This window comes from Anoplopoma fimbria, chromosome 20, assembly GCF_027596085.1.
Source record: "Anoplopoma fimbria isolate UVic2021 breed Golden Eagle Sablefish chromosome 20, Afim_UVic_2022, whole genome shotgun sequence".
NCBI classification, from domain to species: domain Eukaryota; kingdom Metazoa; phylum Chordata; class Actinopteri; order Perciformes; family Anoplopomatidae; genus Anoplopoma; species Anoplopoma fimbria.
The window spans coordinates 21,696,381-21,714,081 of record NC_072468.1 but is presented as its reverse complement, the minus strand read 5'-3'; the positions used below and the strand labels follow the sequence as shown (position 1 = coordinate 21,714,081).

At 40.9% G+C, this 17,701-nt stretch overlaps 1 protein-coding gene across 1 annotated transcript; it reads right to left on the bottom strand.

Annotated features, from left to right (window-relative positions):
* Nucleotides 1–1,407: 1,407 nt before the first annotated feature.
* drd2l (dopamine receptor D2 like) lies at nucleotides 1,408–10,388 on the bottom strand. The gene is made up of 7 exons (XM_054621796.1): nucleotides 10,002–10,388; nucleotides 8,210–8,319; nucleotides 6,112–6,248; nucleotides 4,184–4,401; nucleotides 2,908–2,991; nucleotides 2,329–2,677; nucleotides 1,408–1,604 (listed from the first exon to the last, which is right to left on the bottom strand). The coding sequence occupies exons 1-7, from the start codon at nucleotides 10,353–10,355 to the stop codon at nucleotides 1,408–1,410; spliced, it is 1,449 nt and encodes a 482-aa protein (XP_054477771.1). The 5' UTR covers nucleotides 10,356–10,388.
* Between the last annotated feature and the right edge of the window lie 7,313 nt (nucleotides 10,389–17,701).

The window sequence follows — 17,701 nt, the reverse complement described above, 5'->3', positions numbered from 1 at the left end:
CATAGTCTTAAATTGTTCAGGAGTAGTGAGAGAGTCAGTTTTGAGAATGTGTTGCAGATAATTCCATGTGTTTGATGCACAAAAACTAGTTCAAGCTCAGACAAGTAAAAAAAATAATTGCAGGACTTTGAAGCATGAAACGGTTAGTAGAGGGAGTTTGTAGCGTAATGAATCGATTATATCAGCATAATGACGGAAATGGCACTGCTGTTTAATACAGGTGAGTGTATTGTCACAGGAAATAATTGGAGGAGAGTTAGCTGGTTGTACTTTCACTCATGCATTGCACAATGTAGATATGTTTATTTATTTTATTCTACTTATTCTATGTTATTTTTCTTAGAAATACAATTAATACTGAACATCTGTAGAAAAACAACCCTTTGGGACAAATAAAGATAGAAAATGTAACAAACTAAGCAATGAAAGAAAATGTTTATTAGTATTATTTTTATTATTATTATTATTATTATTATTATTATTATTATTATAATATAATATTATTATTATCAATGCTTTGTACAATGCTTGCAATCTCCCTTCTAAACCATTACATTTATTATTCAAAACACTACATTTTTACATTTATATAAAGCAAAAGATTAACACATTTACTTTGTGAAAGCTTTCTTCACTGTCTGCTGTTTTCGAATGTTCGCTCAATCACCAAATTAAAAATTCTGCCTTGATGCAACTTCACTGGGTTTTCAAAAATTAGGAATAATGATTTAGCCCTGGGTATGTGAGTTACACAAACAAACAAACAAAAAAAGTTCGTACTGGACTCCTGGCTCCTTGCTCGTCTTTGCCTCGTCTTGTTTGGGTCCTCTGAGAAAGCACATGCGAACAAATAACGAGATGCCGTTTTTACTCAAGATTACAAGAAAAAACAGCTGAATACTGACAGAAAAGTATTCTTATGTATTGTAAAAACAGTCACGTCTTAGGGAGTCTTTCAGTCTGAATGCGGTGGAGACATCAGTCTTCACTTATTCCCCTTAGAGTCTGTATGTACACAACACAGTGCATGTCTTCTGTTCTATAAATATTTCCAGCCTTGTTTGTGTTCTTGTAGCTGTCTTTCACTCGTCACGCTCTCTTTTTTTATCATCGTCTTGTAACGTCTTTTCCTGTTTTCTATTCTCTCTGAATGCCATGTTTTCTGTCTTTCTTCAGTCTTCTCTGAGGTGCCGGTTACATTCCTCTTGTCTTACATTTCTTTATGAAGCTTGTACCATTTAACGCATCAGTTGCAAATCTATTGCCCCCTCCCCTTCCTTCCTTCCTGTGTATCAAAACTGCAGACTACTACTTTTTCTCTCACCTCTGATCACAAACCAACGTCAGGCTTTAAAAGAAAAAAAAAAAAAGAATCCTGACAGTTGACGCTTCTCATCTCCCCAGCTCTCAGCAGTGCAGGATCTTGATGAAGGCTTTGCGAAACTCGATGTTGAAAGTGGTGTAGATGACAGGGTTGACGGCACTGTTGAGATATCCCAGCCAGGTGACGGCGCTGTACAGCGAGGGCGAGATGCAGCAGCTCCTGCAGTGGGCCTTCAGCACGTGGGTCAGGAAGAAGGGCAGCCAGCAGATGATGAACACACCTTAGAAACAGAGACAGGACGTGGATTAGAGATTCAGTGAATGCATGTTTTTAGCACTACATGTATGGATATAATCAATGAAATAACCCGCTGACCGTTGCATTTGAAATTTCGCACAGAACAATGAAACTGCTGAAACAATGCACAAATAGAAAGATGGAGAGCTTCATCAATCCCGATAGCAGTGTCACATTAATCACAAAACAGATGTGGTCGGCGAGAAACGAACTACAATTTGAGTGAAAAGCCATAAATAATGGGAGGCCATACAAAATTGGCGCCTTGGATGATTTGTTAGATTTGTCTTTCTAAAAACAACTACAACTTTCCAATATGTATTCAAAACCCTGTTTTCAGTTTTTAACAATTTTTACAGGAACAAGATAAAAGACGCAGAAAAAAAACGAGATGCTGTTGTAATGAGCACAGCCTACATGATGCCTCTGGAAATAGAAGAGGGGTTCAAATCGGCTCCTTATATCGAATTGACATTTTTTTTTTTACTTGAAATAATGAACTCTGCATCTAGATGAAGACATAAAAGGATACACATGTCATAGGGAAGGTAATTGAGGTGATATTTAACAAATGTCAGTTATGTCATTGTATTTGAATATGCCACATCCCCAGATATCATTAGACTGAATACATTACACGGTATCGTATGTGTACATGGTCTAAGGATGAAGACCTCATCAATTAGTCTTTCCCAGCCTCCACTCACCGAGCACAATGGCAAGCATCTGTGTCGCCTTGCGCTCCTTCTGCTGCGACAGCCTCCCCCTCACCCTCTCCTTGGTGATCCCCCATTTCTCTCTCCCTGCGCTGCGCTCCCTCCATCCCTCGCGCCCCCTCATGCCGTCCACAAGGGTGGGGGGGCGGGGCATCAGGGCCGACCGCGTCACGGTGGAGGGGTGAACCGGGGCGGGTCCAACTGAGATGGCCAGGGAGATCCTGGCCCGTCCAGGGTGGGAGGCGGTCTGGGGAGGAGGAGCCAGGCTCTGCTCGGTCTGAGGCAGGAACCGACCCGGCTCCACCTCGAGGGGGTGAACCACCGCCTCCTTCACCAGGGTCTGACGGACAGAGAGGGAGGAAGGAGGGTTGGGGTGAGGGGAGTTAGCGTTGGAGGACAAACAAAGGTGAAGGTGCTGGATAGTAAAGATGAAACAAAGACATTTATGGATGTAAGAAGGGACAATAGGAAGCAAAGCAGAGCATCACTGCAGAGGCAAGTGATTGTATGAGAGAGGCAGGAGAGTGACAGTGAAGACAGAGAGGCCATTAGTGATGCTGAGGGACTCACCACCTTCTTGCGCTGTGGGCCGGCGGTGGCGGGCCTCAGGATCAGGGTGCACAACTTCACATCCTCTGGTTGTGTACACTTGCTCTGAAAGGGAAGGAAGCAGAATAAAAAATGTATTCTTGGGAAAAGCCTGAGGGACTGGATTAAAAAAAAAAAAAAGGAAAAATAAGGAAAAAGTGATTAAAATAGATTGGCAAAAATTGTTTTTTTTAAAAGAATAAACACAAAACCAAAATGTATGATAAGGGTCCCTTAAATGTGTTTGGGTTATTTGTTACAAGCAAAATACACACAAAAATGTACATTTTACTATTAAACAAAATAACTGTGCTAAACTCAAATCAGCTCATATAGTGAACATGCCGTTGTATTGATTGGTAAATGGTAAATGGTAAATGGACTGTACTTGTATAGCGCTTTTCTAGTCTTCCGACCGCTCAAAGCGCTTTTACATTACTAATCAATCACCCATTCACACACTGATGACAGGGGCGACCATGCAAGGTGCCTCCTGTCCATCAGGATCTATCTAACCATTCACACACCGATGGCACAGCCTTCGGGAGCAACTCGGGGTTAAGTGTCTTGCCCAAGGCGACATCGACATGGACTGCCGGAGCCAGGGATCGAACCACCGATCCTCTGATTGGAGGACGACCCTGCTCTCCACTGAGCCACGGTCGCCCCATTGGGGTCTATTCTAGAGAACAAAAAATATATATTGCAACTATTTGAATTATCGAGTTGCTTACTGAACCAGTTATAACAAACTAATTTAGCGCAGCGAAACATTGTTCGAAACCACAGCACTTTATTTTGAATTCTAGAGGAGGTGCCACAGTTTCCGAAAAACACCAAATATGTCAAAATGGATTTCGGAGAAAGATGGAAACAATCACACACAAGACGTCAATATTGTTTACAGAATTGTGAGTTTTGGGTATGAATATTTTATTCAGTGTACACATCCTATAGCTTAAACGAAGAGCGTGAACAGGCTGACAGAATGTTTGATGCCCCACAGGTTTGAAAATATGGATGAAGCAAAAACTCAATTAAAAGCAGATTTGTAAACTTTTTGAGTGATATTTTTGCACATGGAAGTTATGGACTTCATCTAAACTTTTTGGGTGGTATTATCAATGTTAGTGTAGGCCAGTGCGTCAACATCAGCTGGAAGAGAAAAGGGAGATCGCAGACAAACAGTCTGTAAAATGGCTTAGGAATCATCGATACGTTGGGTTTTCAGTCAAAGTCCAAATGTGAGACTCTCTACCTTCCCGTGTCGGTGAACTTCTCCCACCTCCGCCGCGCTTTGTGCGTGCAGGCCGTGTCTGTGCGGCGGGGCGGTGCGTCTGCCTCGCCTGCGCAGCACCACGCAGATCTGTGCATACACCAGCAACGTGACAATGAAGGGGACGTAGAAGGAGGCCACCGACGAGTACACCACGAAGGCCGGATCGGCAAAGCTGCACGTGGTGCCTTCCCTGTTGTCTAATGCGCGGAAGACAAAAAGAGGAAAGTTTAAAGAATTAACATTGTTCGGAAACTTTCAGAGAAACATATCATGATTTCATTGCTCAGTTTTGCATGTGTGTGCTTTTTTTATTGTCTAATCCAAAACATCTTAAAAGGATAGTTCTGACATTTCTGGGGAATACACTATATTCTAGAATATGCTCTCTGGCCAAGAGTTAGATAACGAGATCAATACCTCTCTCATGTCTGTCTGTTATATATTGAGCCAGTAGATGGTTAGCCGAGTTTAGCATTAAGACAGGAAGCAGCCTAGCCTGACTGAAATGAGATGCATCATGTAATTAGTGAGCCTAGAGGTGCTAGAAGTTGGGTTTGTTTTTACGTCTTGACAGAGCCAATCCAGCTGTTTCCCCCTGCGTCCAGTCTACATCCTAAAAAGTTAAGCTAACTGTCCCCCAGGCTGTAGCTTCATATTGACTGGAAGTAAAAATTAAAAAAATGCTTAATGCTTTATTCACACACTCTTGTTGCAGCGTAGGAAAAGTGATACACCAGAAGTACTGATAGTTGAATCAAGTCCACAAAAAAACAGAGAAAAAGCCTTGTGCTGTTATTGTTATGCTTCACTGAGTGTGGAAAATCAATCCAGTCGACCTGACTGGGCGTGTCTTAGATACTTTTTTCCGCGTTCCTTGAGGCTTTTTTTCTTATTTCCAGGGTAGATGCACTTCAGCCAAGACTCTGATGTTTCGTTATTATTTAAGTATAAACACTACAACAGTCTACACCAGAGGTACCTTTCCAAAAGCCTGGTGGGTGTAATCTATGCTCAGCCTGTTACTGAGGAGAGTGAAATATGTTTTTCGCAGTTTAAATCATTCAGTATCTTGCAGTGTTTGGACCCGCAAACCGAAGCTTATTCTCGAGTGGCCTTTCAGTTCAAGGCGAGCAGATTCACACTCCCTCCTCGTAGCTGCCTTCATTAAGGCAGAGGTGAGCAGCAGAGCATCTTCACTCCTGCTCCTTTTGTGAGCCAACAAACAAATCGAAGATTACGTGTTCCCAACTTGTTTGCGGGGCAGATGTCACCGGTCAACCCCCTTGATAAGAACAACATATGGGTGTATCACGGAATGGTTCTTTTAATCTGTGCAAATACATGTTTAAGTATAAAGTCTGCTGACTCAGTGCATGTTAAGGTCTGTTGACTGAGCAGACGTATGGAACTTGTTTACGATCTTATCAAGGATTGATCATCAAACACAGGGACAGATGGATCAGGATATTTCAGAGGCATCGTGCGCATAAGAAAGTGTGTACGCTGCTCTATTAGGGAGTTAAATTACACCTCAGAAGACCATGGCTCCCAGCTGAATTAAGGAAACATCTTCTAACAGCTGTGGAATAAACTATCCGTGAAGGAGCCAATTTTTCAAATTAGCATAAATTAATTGAAAAGACTTTCACCTGAACCTGCATTGGTGTGAAACAGACCAAAGGCCCCATTCAAGCAACAATCACTATAAATTCATCCTGACGCCAAAGATGCTTCCCTTCCAGTGACTTCGACAGCTGATGCTGGACCTGAACTAAAGCTCTTTAATGGGAGTGAAATGGAAGATCCCAAAGTATTTTTTTCAAAATACTAAACCTTTTTATTGTGTGTGTGTGTGTGTGTGTGTGTGTGTGTGTGGGGGGGGGGGGGGGGTCAGATGTAGCTCTTACCAGTGTTGTTGAGTCCAAACAGTAAAGGGCAGGAGATTGCAAAAGAGAGAAACCACACCACACTAATCATCACCGCCACCCTCCTCCTGGAACTGTATCTGGTGTTGTAGAGCATCGGCATGGCCACCGCTGTGTATCTGCAATAGTACACACACACACACACACACACACACACACACACACACACACACACACACACACACACACACACACACACACACACACACACACACACACACACACACACACACACACACACACACACACAAACATAAATATATGTGCATAAAGTACAAAGAAAGTAATTTAGCATGCCTCCCACACACTCGCTCGTGGTGCCTGCATTTGAACACAGTTGTCAATACAAAGTAAACACATACACTATTAATGCACCTTCAGACTTCATTATGGCATCAACATGTTCACACATATTTTAAAGTGCACTCAGGCACTTGATACAGAACACAGAAACACTCTCTGGTTTCCCCTCAAACCGACAAAGGTTGTCATTGCCTGTTTCAAACACACACACACACACACACACACACACACACACACACACACACACACACACACACACACACACACACACACACACACACACACACACACACACACACACACACACACACACACACACACACACACACACACACACACACTGTCAGCATGTCAAAAACCGGTTAGAGCCGTCTGCTCTGTAGGCAGGTGGGTGTAATCCTGAAACAAAACACAGTCACAGACTCTACAGGAGTCAAAATCTGCAACATGCAGTCTTTGGATGTTGGAGGTGAAGCAATACATCAGCTGTGAAGGAGTACTGTAGCAATTTGTGCAGGTCAATGGAAGTTATAAAGGACTCTCTTAAAGGTTTATAATTCTATTTTGTAGAAACAGCCACAGGACAGGAGGACCACATAGAATCTTTTACATATTTTAGTCACAATATTACATCATGCTGGCAGCCCTGTGAAGCTGCGCTGCACTGCACAGCGGTGCTTGGGGCTAAATACCAAACTATAACGCACTAACATGGTCTCAATGACAACGCTGGGAAAGGCTGCTACTGCTACGCAAGATAAAAAATAAAAAATGTGATCAAGCTTAACTGACTCCTACTGGTTTCATCATATCATTTGGGACTGAAATGTCATGAATGGACTCACTGGAATAAACTCACTCCTGTGCATTTTGAGAAGAGACTAAACTTAAATAGTCTAGTTAAATCATTCAGATCAAAACAAGGGAACACGAGTTACCCAGTCAAACAAAGGGGATCAGTGATTGATCGTTATACGCACAGTTCATACATGTTTCAGTCATAGCCATGAAAGCACATTAATTGCAACTGGAGGGCCGAGTATAAAAAGGGCTCCGACTCTTACTCTGTTCATCCGAGCACCCTCACATTAGAGTCGTCAGCACTTTAACCTTGTAGTCCCTGTTTGATTTTAAATTGCTCGGGCACAAAGCCAGGACAACTTTCTAACTGCAGTCTATATTTTATCGTCTGCGGCTCTGACAAAGCAATTAGACTCTATCCTTCCTTATTGCAATGCATTACACACGTACAAACTGGTTCAGCCTCAATGTGTCAGAGTAATTAGGGTGCAGCTTCTGACGGCCTGCCCGCTGGGCGTCTGGTCACCTCCCCCCCCTAGCGCCATGAAGAGGGCATCAGGTGGAACGCCAAAATCCCCAAACACAGTCTCTTTGATCCACAAAGAATAAATTATGTAATGACAGCAGAGGACAAGGTAATGACGCAGTGGAAGCCTGTAATTTCCTGCTAAAAGACAAAAAAAGACGACTACAGCATGTGGGGCTTCTGTCCTGCTGCTCTCTGACAGCCGGATGATGGATGCATCTTTAAAGTTTTGATGTGAGTGCTTGTTTTTTATCTTTACTGCACACATGTGTGTTGCTCTCTGGCACAGACCTGCAGGTTTGGAGGATACAAAGTAAAGAAGTTACATATTGATTCACTGTCATCATTATTTCAGTCTTCGTTCTGGATAAAAGTCACAGTGAAAGAAAAGATAAAATACGCCCAGTAAAGACAGCGAAACAAAGGGTTAAAGTTAAAGTGAGAATCCACCTGTCGATGCTGATGGCGCAGAGGTTGAGGATGCTGGCGGTGCACATCATGACGTCCAGGGTGAGCAGGATGTCACAGTGGATGAGACTGAAGCGCCACTCTCCCACCACCTTCAACAAAAACAAACATTAATGCAATGCAATACCCGTGGAGCAGCGTTAATATTCACCGGGCCGGATCACTCAGAGGTACTTAATATTTAATTCATTTTTTATTTACTGTCAGCCATGATGATTTGTTTCGTAACTTTCCCAATTTAACCCTCAAATATTTTGTTTCATTTAAACTCAAATACCACAATAAAACAGTTATAGTAAATGTAATAAATATAGTGTTTGTATTTTGCTCTTTAGCCTGTGAGACATTCATTGGCGTCATCTGAAGACTGATTATTTTCCAATTTCATAAAGTAATTGAGCTGAAACTGCTTCAAAGATTTTTGGCATCAACAGCCTGGAACTGAGACAATTAGAAGTTGTAATACCAACTAATTAGTACTGAATACTTAATGAGTTAATCAACATTTTGTTTTGATAAACAAACAGGTAATGAGTAATTTCTTGTGCAAAAATACCACATATTTGCTTATTCCATCTTCTAAAACAAGATGATTTGCTTGTAAACTCATTTTCTTTGGGTTTTGGTTAGCAATCTGAACATGTCCCCTCAGGCTCCAGGAAATTGTGAGTTGCAGAAGGGTTAGAGACTATAATGTAGAAATTCCATTAGGATTGGAATAATGCAGGATGTGACAAATGTTTCAGGCAGGGGGAAGATTCATTACAATGCTGGCAGAGAGCAGTTAGCGTATGAAAATGTGACAGGCGGTTTATTATTGAGTTCAACCTTGTATGTAAATGCAGTGCCTTCCTGTAACCATACGTCTTAAAACATAGTGTCAAAGGTCACTGCTTCTTCCGGTTCGCTTGTTGTTGTCACACCTCGGCCTGCTCTCTGTTTATAATCTCAGCCGTTTGTTACAGAAAATTCATCTGCAGCTACTTTGATCATTATTGTTTTTTTTAAATAATTGCTGCTTTTCTTTGTTTATTGTGATAAACTGAACATATTTGGGTTTTTCCACTGTTGGTTGGAGAAAACTAACTGTTTGATGACAATGCCTTAAATGTGATTTAAAGGGCAATTTCTACCATAATCTGACATTTTATAGACTCATTTATCTAGGCCTACAACTAACACATATGTTTTATTATTAATTAATCTGCTAATTATTTTCTTAATTATTGATTAATAATTTTTTCTATTAGATGTCAGGAAAAAAAGGTGAAAAATGTCACAAGTGAACAGTTTAAATCACTAAATATTATCATATTTGTCGAAGCAAAAAAGCAAATCTTCACATTTGAAAAGCTTGAACCAGAGAGGGTTTGACATTTTTTTCCGTAAAATGATGAATCGTTTTATCGAAAAAGGGGCCAATTAATTTTATTATGTTGCAGCCCTGTACGGTTAAAAAAACCCATAAAATTACATTAAATTGCCATATGCAATAAATATCTGTTCTGTAACTGCTGCACTGAAATCCAGTGTGCAAACGTTTTGCATGTGTTGCAATGGAAAACAAACTTTTAGAGAAAAAAGCACACATTGCACAACATTTTGATCCAAATTTAGTTCCCAATGCATCGAGCACACACACACACACACACACACACACACACACACACACACACACACACACACACACACACACACACACACACACACACACACACACACACACACACACACACACACACACACACACACACACACACACACACACACACACCTCCAGGTAGACGCCCCAGGGCATGACCAGCGTGGCCAGCAGCAGGTCGGACACAGCCAGCGAGACGATGAGGTAGTTGGTGGTTGTCTGCAGAGCGCGCTCCCTCGACACCGCCACGCACACCAGCACGTTACCGAACACCACGCAGAAGATCAGGAGCACCAGCAGCACCGCGTAGAAGTTGTACGGAGGAGAGGAGGCTAACGGAGAGCTGGTGCAGTTAGAGGACGTCAGCGAGGAGGAGGTGGGGAAGGATGAAGGGACGTGGGTGATCAAGTGGGAGAAATTGAGCTCAGCGGAGGAGATGGGGAAGGAGGGAAGGGTGGTCTCGTCTGACCCGTTGAGCGAAGTCATGATCTTGCTCCAGTGGACATAGTCAGGCTGGAAATTGATGACACAAACAGAGGAGGAGAAGAATAATGACCGTGGGACCCTTCATGGCCCGCTGTCTGCTCGATTCAGCGTTTCACAGTAGAGTCCAACGAAGATTGGCTTCTGAGTCTGACAACAGAAGAATAGAAAAGAAAAGGTTATTGTGGCACCGGGGTTGAAAACGGCTCTTTGGTTTCACCGCAGAGATACACAGATTTTATGCAAAGACCTCAACCAGCCTTTATATACACAGTAAAGGTCAGATGATTTTGTCTAAACCACTGACTGAAACAGAGACAACAGATCTCCTTTATCTCTACGTGGTCTTTTTGGCTCCTGCGGCTCTGGAAGGTCGATTGAAAGGAAGTAGCTCAAAATCATGGACGGGAAACTACCGTCACTCCTTTTGTACAAAATAAAATCGGTTTTACTGGTCAAACTTAACTCCATGAAAAGTGCAAACCGTCAACAGGCGTAAAAGGTTGGTTTCCAAAAGAAAAAAAAATCTTCTTTTAGCAAGACTTTCCACCAGTTTCCACCCTTTGTCGGACTTTTCTGCTAAGCGTGTCGAAGAACTACGGAGGCCTTCAGGTAATACAAAAATGTGTAACATGGCGGACTCCATGCTCCCCATGTAGAAACACGGGTCTCATTCTAAGCTAATAAAAACACAACAGTTCTTAGTTTCAGGCAATTAAACCCTGTTAGAAATACTATATTCCATTTCTCCTAAGAAATCCCCCTAAATCCTACACACTGGCTCTTAAAGTGTCATTAAAGATTTATTCAGAAACAGATTTATGTGGATGATTGAGGAGGAATAGGACATTTAGAGAACGGCAGACTTTTTAAGTTTGAAAATCTAAATCTAATCCAAAAGGCTAAGGATGTCTTTATGCCTACAGCATCTGTCGCGAAACCTGATCCTGTCCCAAACTTTGAAATTGATTGACATTTTTTCAGACCACAAGTAAATCAACATTTGTGGGGTCGCTTTGTGATGCAGCGTTTACCCGATATCAATGATTTTCACAGAAAGGTTAGACACAGAGGATAAACACAGAAACAGCTTAATCGAGGAATCCATAATTTATAATGAAGACTGCAAACTCCTGATTAGTAAACTCACCATTAGTAACCCGCAATTTAAGGTTTATGTGATCCTGCAGAGAGGAGACATGCTGAGGATCGATGAGATCTTCTCTTCCCTTCTCTTATTTCTCTCCATCTCTCTTCTCTCACACGCTCCAATAACCAGGCGGTATAATAGCATGCATAAAGAAGCTGCATACAATATTTATCAGCGACAGGAAGTTGAAACGGACTATTGGCTTGCAACATCTCTCCTGTATAAACTCTCCTGTCAGTCCCAATGTCATGAATAAATTCAGTTAGAGATTTTGCGAACCAATCCAGCCATCTGCTCAGCGCCATGATATTCTCACATCACCTGTCTTCCTCTAGACGCAGATCTGTCTTGCTCAACATCACATGCCAGAGATTGGTGCGCCTAACAAATCAATAATCCATCCCCACCTGTTGAGCTCTCACCACTGGCCACAGCCCCTGACATTATCTCTTGAGGAAAATGTATTGATTTGATTCAGTGGAAGAGTTTACAGACATTATTATTGTGGTAGAGGTCAGTCCAATCGCCACAGTAGGCAGGAGCGTGCAGCCTCTGAAGTGTCCTTCACTAAATTGTTGGGCGGTTAATGGCTAATGTTAGCGGCTTAGAAACTCAAATAAAAACAGAAACTCAAATAAAAACAGAAACAACTAGCGAGCATGTGGACAAAGGTCTGCCAACACGGCATTATCCTATGAATGTATTATTTTTGGTGATAGAAAATGATGAGAGAACTTGAATCTGGATCAGCACAAATCAACATACAATCTAAAGATAACTGGTTTGCACTGTTAGCGCTGTTAGCACCGTTAGCAATGAGCTGCTGGCTCGCTGGCAACATGTTGAAAGCTGTTAAGAGGCAACTGAAATGCACCTACAAGATGGTCATTCATGGCCGTTCATGAGTTTATAGCTAAAGTGTTGCAATGTGAAAAAATGTGTTACACATATAATTCAATAAGTTAATTAGAGCTCAAATTATTAGTCAATTTATCAATTAGTTGATTGACAGAAATAAGCAACCATTTGATAATGAATTTGGTTGTATCATTTTCCCATTTTTTGTTTGTCTTATATAATAGTTAACACCTAATTTCAGCTAATTTCACCTCAGTGTCCTTCATAAATGTGTTAAAGATGTCAAAGAGAGAGAGATGGCCAAAAGGCAGAGTACCAGACGAGGAAGAATCTGTTCGCCAGTAACAGACTGCAGTGTTGTGCTTCAATAAAGCTTAGGGTCAAAGTAATCAGCAGAGTAGAAGATGAAGTCTTCAAACAGGGCGTGCTTTGCCCAGAGCAATAATGTTGTTCCCCACTAAAGAAAAAAATTGATTTTAAGATAAAACTTTTAGAAAAAAAACATAAAATGTGGAGCTGACAAATGTGTGATTCGTTACAGTCAGAAGGCTGAGAGGACTACTCCATATGTTTAAGAGGTCTTTCATGCTTAAGTGTTGGAGAAAGTCTTCTTCACAAATAGATGTTACTTTGTATGAAGGGTTTGTTTTGTACATGGAAAACACACCACACTGAACAATGGTTCAACAATATAGGGAAATGTAAACGATTCTTCAATAAGAACAGAATAAATCATTTGTAAAAGAAACTGGAAGCTTAGCATCGTCATGTGAGCAGAATGAAATAGGAACAGGTTCCTGTTTCAGTGTCAATAATGCCTATTAAAAGTTGGAACAAACAGCTGCGTGCTGCTTTAGCAAAGCTACTCATCAAACTTCACAATCGAAACAGAAGGATAGTCTGAGGTTAGCACTATTTGAATTTAATCAGGGTGGCTGAGCATACTATGGACTGACAAATTAAACTTTAACCCATTCAATCTAACCACAAGACTGCAGATAATTTAGAGCCCAGCTGAAAAAGAGTGTATGGTTAAAAATAATAAAATCATGGCCTGTCATGCAACACTGTGAGGACCTAATTGGAAGGTTTGATTAGTTTAATTCCTCTTTTGGGACCTAAAACAATCTCAAATGTAAGTTATATATTTGCTGTGGAAAAAAATGAAATAACATCAATTAAACACCTGATTCCAAACTTTTGAACGGCATTGTAGTTCTGCTTACAAAGTAAAGTCTTCCTTGCATTAAAACTGGAACCCAACAAAGTAGGCAAACAGCTGTCTGCATCTGTGTTTGTGATCGTCAAGAGCGACACATTACGGTGGCAGTGAACATCTACGATCATACTTTGGAATGCTGCAGACTGAAACTGTCTCACGGCAACAATAATGACCTACGAACAAAACAACATACGGCAGTAGTGCTGGTGAAAACGATAAAACAAAATGTCCTTCAAGTGTGTTTCATGTCTGAACAAATGTCTGTTACATCATTCAACAGTCTTATAATGATTTTCTCCTCCCTATGAATTCTTCTAAAACGTCCTTGGTTGTGCTCCTTCACTTCTACATATTTCATCACATGTGAGAGAGCGGCTATTGTTTGTCAAATCTGTTCAAATAACTGTAGCAAGACCTCTAAAATTCATTACTTCAGCTGAAGGACAAAATAATAACATATTGTTTGGAATGCCGAGGCTCAAATTCATTGATTGGGAAGACACAACATGTATAATACATAAGACAGTTTGCTTCTCGACTTCTACTGAATATTCTAGAGTGCATATTATTATTATTTTTTCATAAGCTTCAATAACAAAAAGTTCCCCTCCACTCATTAATGTGTTTAGTTTACTGTTACTTCACTTGGATGTTTGGCCACTGAACGGTTATCATCACGTTCATTAGCTACATTTTTCCATGTCTTAAAACATGTCTGGAGGAGATCTTTAGTTTCCTAAACATAATCAAACCTTTACTGTAGATGTGGCGGAGTGGAAAATGCACACATGAACTGTTTTTGTTGTCAGTTATATGGTCCGTTTTAGAAAGCTCTATCAAATGAACTATTTTTTTGTTTAAGACTAAGGACTTACCGGTCCGTTCTACAGCATCTTAATTCCATAAAAGAGATTAGACTCAATAAAAGCATTCTACATCAGGGCAACAAAAGTGCTTTCTACACCTCTTAAAAGATCATTTTGATCACTGAAGCTTGACTTCACCTTCAAACATCCCAGCAGCTTTAATGTGAAATTTGATTTGCATTTATTTATTTATTTTTACACAGAATTTACGGCTCATGGATGAATGCAACCTAAAACATGTTATTTCCGCTGAAAGCAATATGGAAGGTTAGCACTTTAAGGGTATTCAGATAATTAACAGGTAATCCTGTTTGACTCTGACTAGCTGCATGTGCTGCTACACATCTACAGTGAATTCATGGTCATTTTCATAGATTGTAAGGGGAAGGCCGTCATTAAGATCAATTTATTGGTTTCCTTTTAAAACAGGGTGCAACGATCCCTGCTCCTAGAAGTCAATTTAATTTATCCTATGGCCACCAAAGTGAACACGTCTTAATCTGTCCCTGAGCCAAAGGCTTCAAATCGATTGATTTTCTAAGATGTGATTCTTAAGGTCATATCTTACGAGATCTCATCCCTCTGAGGACACGCATGGCCTGAGAATGGTACTTAAAGAGTCGCTGTACTGGGTCTACATCACTGACTCACTGCAAGCTTGACAGATTCTATTAAAGTTTTCAGTATCTTATGTGTAATGTGTATAATTTTGAAATTGACAGAAGTGTAACTTTTAAGTGTTATACTTTGGAACATTCATATTTTCTCCATTTGACGTACAGTTTTTTTTCTCTGATAACCTTTCCTACTTCCAATCACCATAAATATCACTTATGCCCATACATGCATGATAAAGCAAAAGAACATTTTTGAGAAATATGAAATATGTTTTGTGAAAGGAGCCAAATGGAAACATACAAAAAGGCAAAACTTTCTCAGTGAGGTCCTGTGGTGGAAATGGGATGGCAGCAGGGCTGGAAAATGACTTGCGTAATTAATCATTTGTTTCTTGACTAACTGTAATCGAAGTACTAGTTTCCCAACCCTGACCAAACTTATTTGAAATTAATTTTTACATAGCAGTTAAGAAACAGCTAAAAATGAAATATCCAATTTGTGAAACGGGAGCACTTTCCACAGTAATCCCTATTAATTTCAGAGCTCATTTACCAAAGTGTCATGAGACGGTTTTATCCGAGCAACAGGCAGCAAAATGGGACACAGCCAAGATGTTATGCGAGCGACAAAATGTTGCACCGTTATTAAAGCAGCAACTCCTTGGGCGAAGTCGCTCATTAGAGCCTTAATTTACTTTGTGCAGATTCACATTCATTTTGAGAAAAAGTCTAATTGGAATCTGAGCTGCAGACGTAACATCCCTCAGGAATTCACGGAGGGAGATACAAAACGTAGTGAAAAGAAAAAGGTTGCATGCAAAAGCGTGGTTGTATTTTGTATCTTCAGAATGAAACGCTGGAGATGACGCGTTTGGAAGTAAAACGGTGTGAGGATACAAACATGCAAAACAGCTACTAAACAACGACTCACGTGATTCATCTCTCAGTCTGTATTGTTACTTTTAATGTGACGTGGATAACATAATTCAACTACTTGTTTTTCATAGTCATACAGCTCATTACATTGTCACCTTTGACATCAAACAAAGAGACAATTCAATGGTCCATTTACCATCTTCACTTCATCTGCCCCCACTACTGCCTCACGCTGTTCCTCTGGTCCATCATCTTTTTTTATATTCTGGCCCACAACTTTAATAATGCATGGGATAAAATGCATAATGAAACAAGGATGGTCTGTGTTGGAAAAAAACGTTTATGACCGTATTATCCCTTTGTGGACGAAACAAATAGGTCTGCAGATAAGAAAAAGTCTGTAAATTGAAAGGAAAGGTTGTGCACACTGGCCCTTATTAAAGAGAAAACACCATAACTGTGCTGTCAAATATCATGTGTTTCTTTTTGTGTACAACCAGAACAGTTTCGTGTCTTTTTCATTTTGTAAATGAATAACTGACCTCGCCTTCCTTCAATCCTGTGGAGTCTGATGCCCTTTCTGTCCTTAATTTCCCCTCAATAACATCCAGCGGCCTTCGTTTCTTCAGCCTCTCCTCTCATCTCCTTCTCCCCCTCTGCAGCTCCTCTCTGGAGACATTTGACAGGTCTATTACATCCTTGGCCTTGTCTGCCCCCATACACCCCTGAAAAAAAAATGAAAAAAGACAGTGATGTCTCCTCACGGATCAATTGTTTCCTCAAAACAGATTGGATCACGAGCAGAGGTACTGCTGCTTAATTAGGTGTTTCTTTTCTCACTGTGCTGCTATAACTGGAGCAAACTTATGGTAATATACACCTAATAAGCAGCCTGCGCAGAGACGTGGTACCACTTAGCAGGAAATGACTAATGCTGTGATTTGTGACACCTCATACTTCTTGACTTCTGGTGTTAGGGAGTGAAAAGGGGGAGACGGAGAGTAAGGCTCACCTTCACATCATTAAACACAAGGTGTCCTACGTCGGATAGAGTGAAGGAACGAGGTGGATCTTTGTGCTCCATGTGTTAATGTTAAGTGCTTGCAAGATATCGAGACTGACAATAATCAATAAAACATTTTTTTTCATCTGAAACCTTCTCCTGCAAAAAAAAGAAAAAGTAATCCGCCAAAGAGATGATCAAAGAGACCAGATTGGACACAGAGGAGCGCAGAGCGGGAGCGAGGACGCACTCCCTGACATGATAAATGTTTTCTCCTTTGTCTCTAAAAGAGCCTGATCGGTTGGTTTACAGAAAAAAAAAAGGGTATCCTTTCAACACCGAGTCACACGAGGAGACCTCCACCCGGAGGCGACGCTCCCAACTGGACCAGAAACATATTTTATTTAAAGGAGCAGATTTTTTGCATCGTCTCCATCTTTTATTTAACATGAGAGACCCAGCTTCTGGAAGTCAATTCCAAGTGATGTGTGCCTGATGTGCACAGACTTGAAATGAATCCACCACGCGAAATTAAACTATCACACGATCACACACACGATCACACACACAGGTTTCAGTGTAAAGCCAGTGTAATAATAATCAAAAGCAAGAATTGGCCACAAGACACAGATGGTAGAAAGGTTTAACAATATGTCGGTATAATTAGGTTTGGCTGCTGTTTACGCACTTAGCCACACGTCTCTCTGCCAAATAAGTTCACTCTGCCCTTTGAAATCTCACATTTCAGTCTAGTCAG

Excerpts from the sequence above, each read along its gene's own strand:
- drd2l (XM_054621796.1), bottom strand. The coding sequence starts at position 10,355 with ATGACTTCGCTCAACGGGTCAGACGAGACCACCCTTCCCTCCTTCCCC. Across the intron at positions 8,320-10,001 it reads CCTGGGGCGTCTACCTGGAG|GTGGTGGGAGAGTGGCGCTT; the intron begins GTGTGTGTGTGT and ends TTTTTGTTGAAG. Across the intron at positions 6,249-8,209 it reads TGCGCCATCAGCATCGACAG|ATACACAGCGGTGGCCATGC; the intron begins GTGGATTCTCAC and ends GTACTATTGCAG.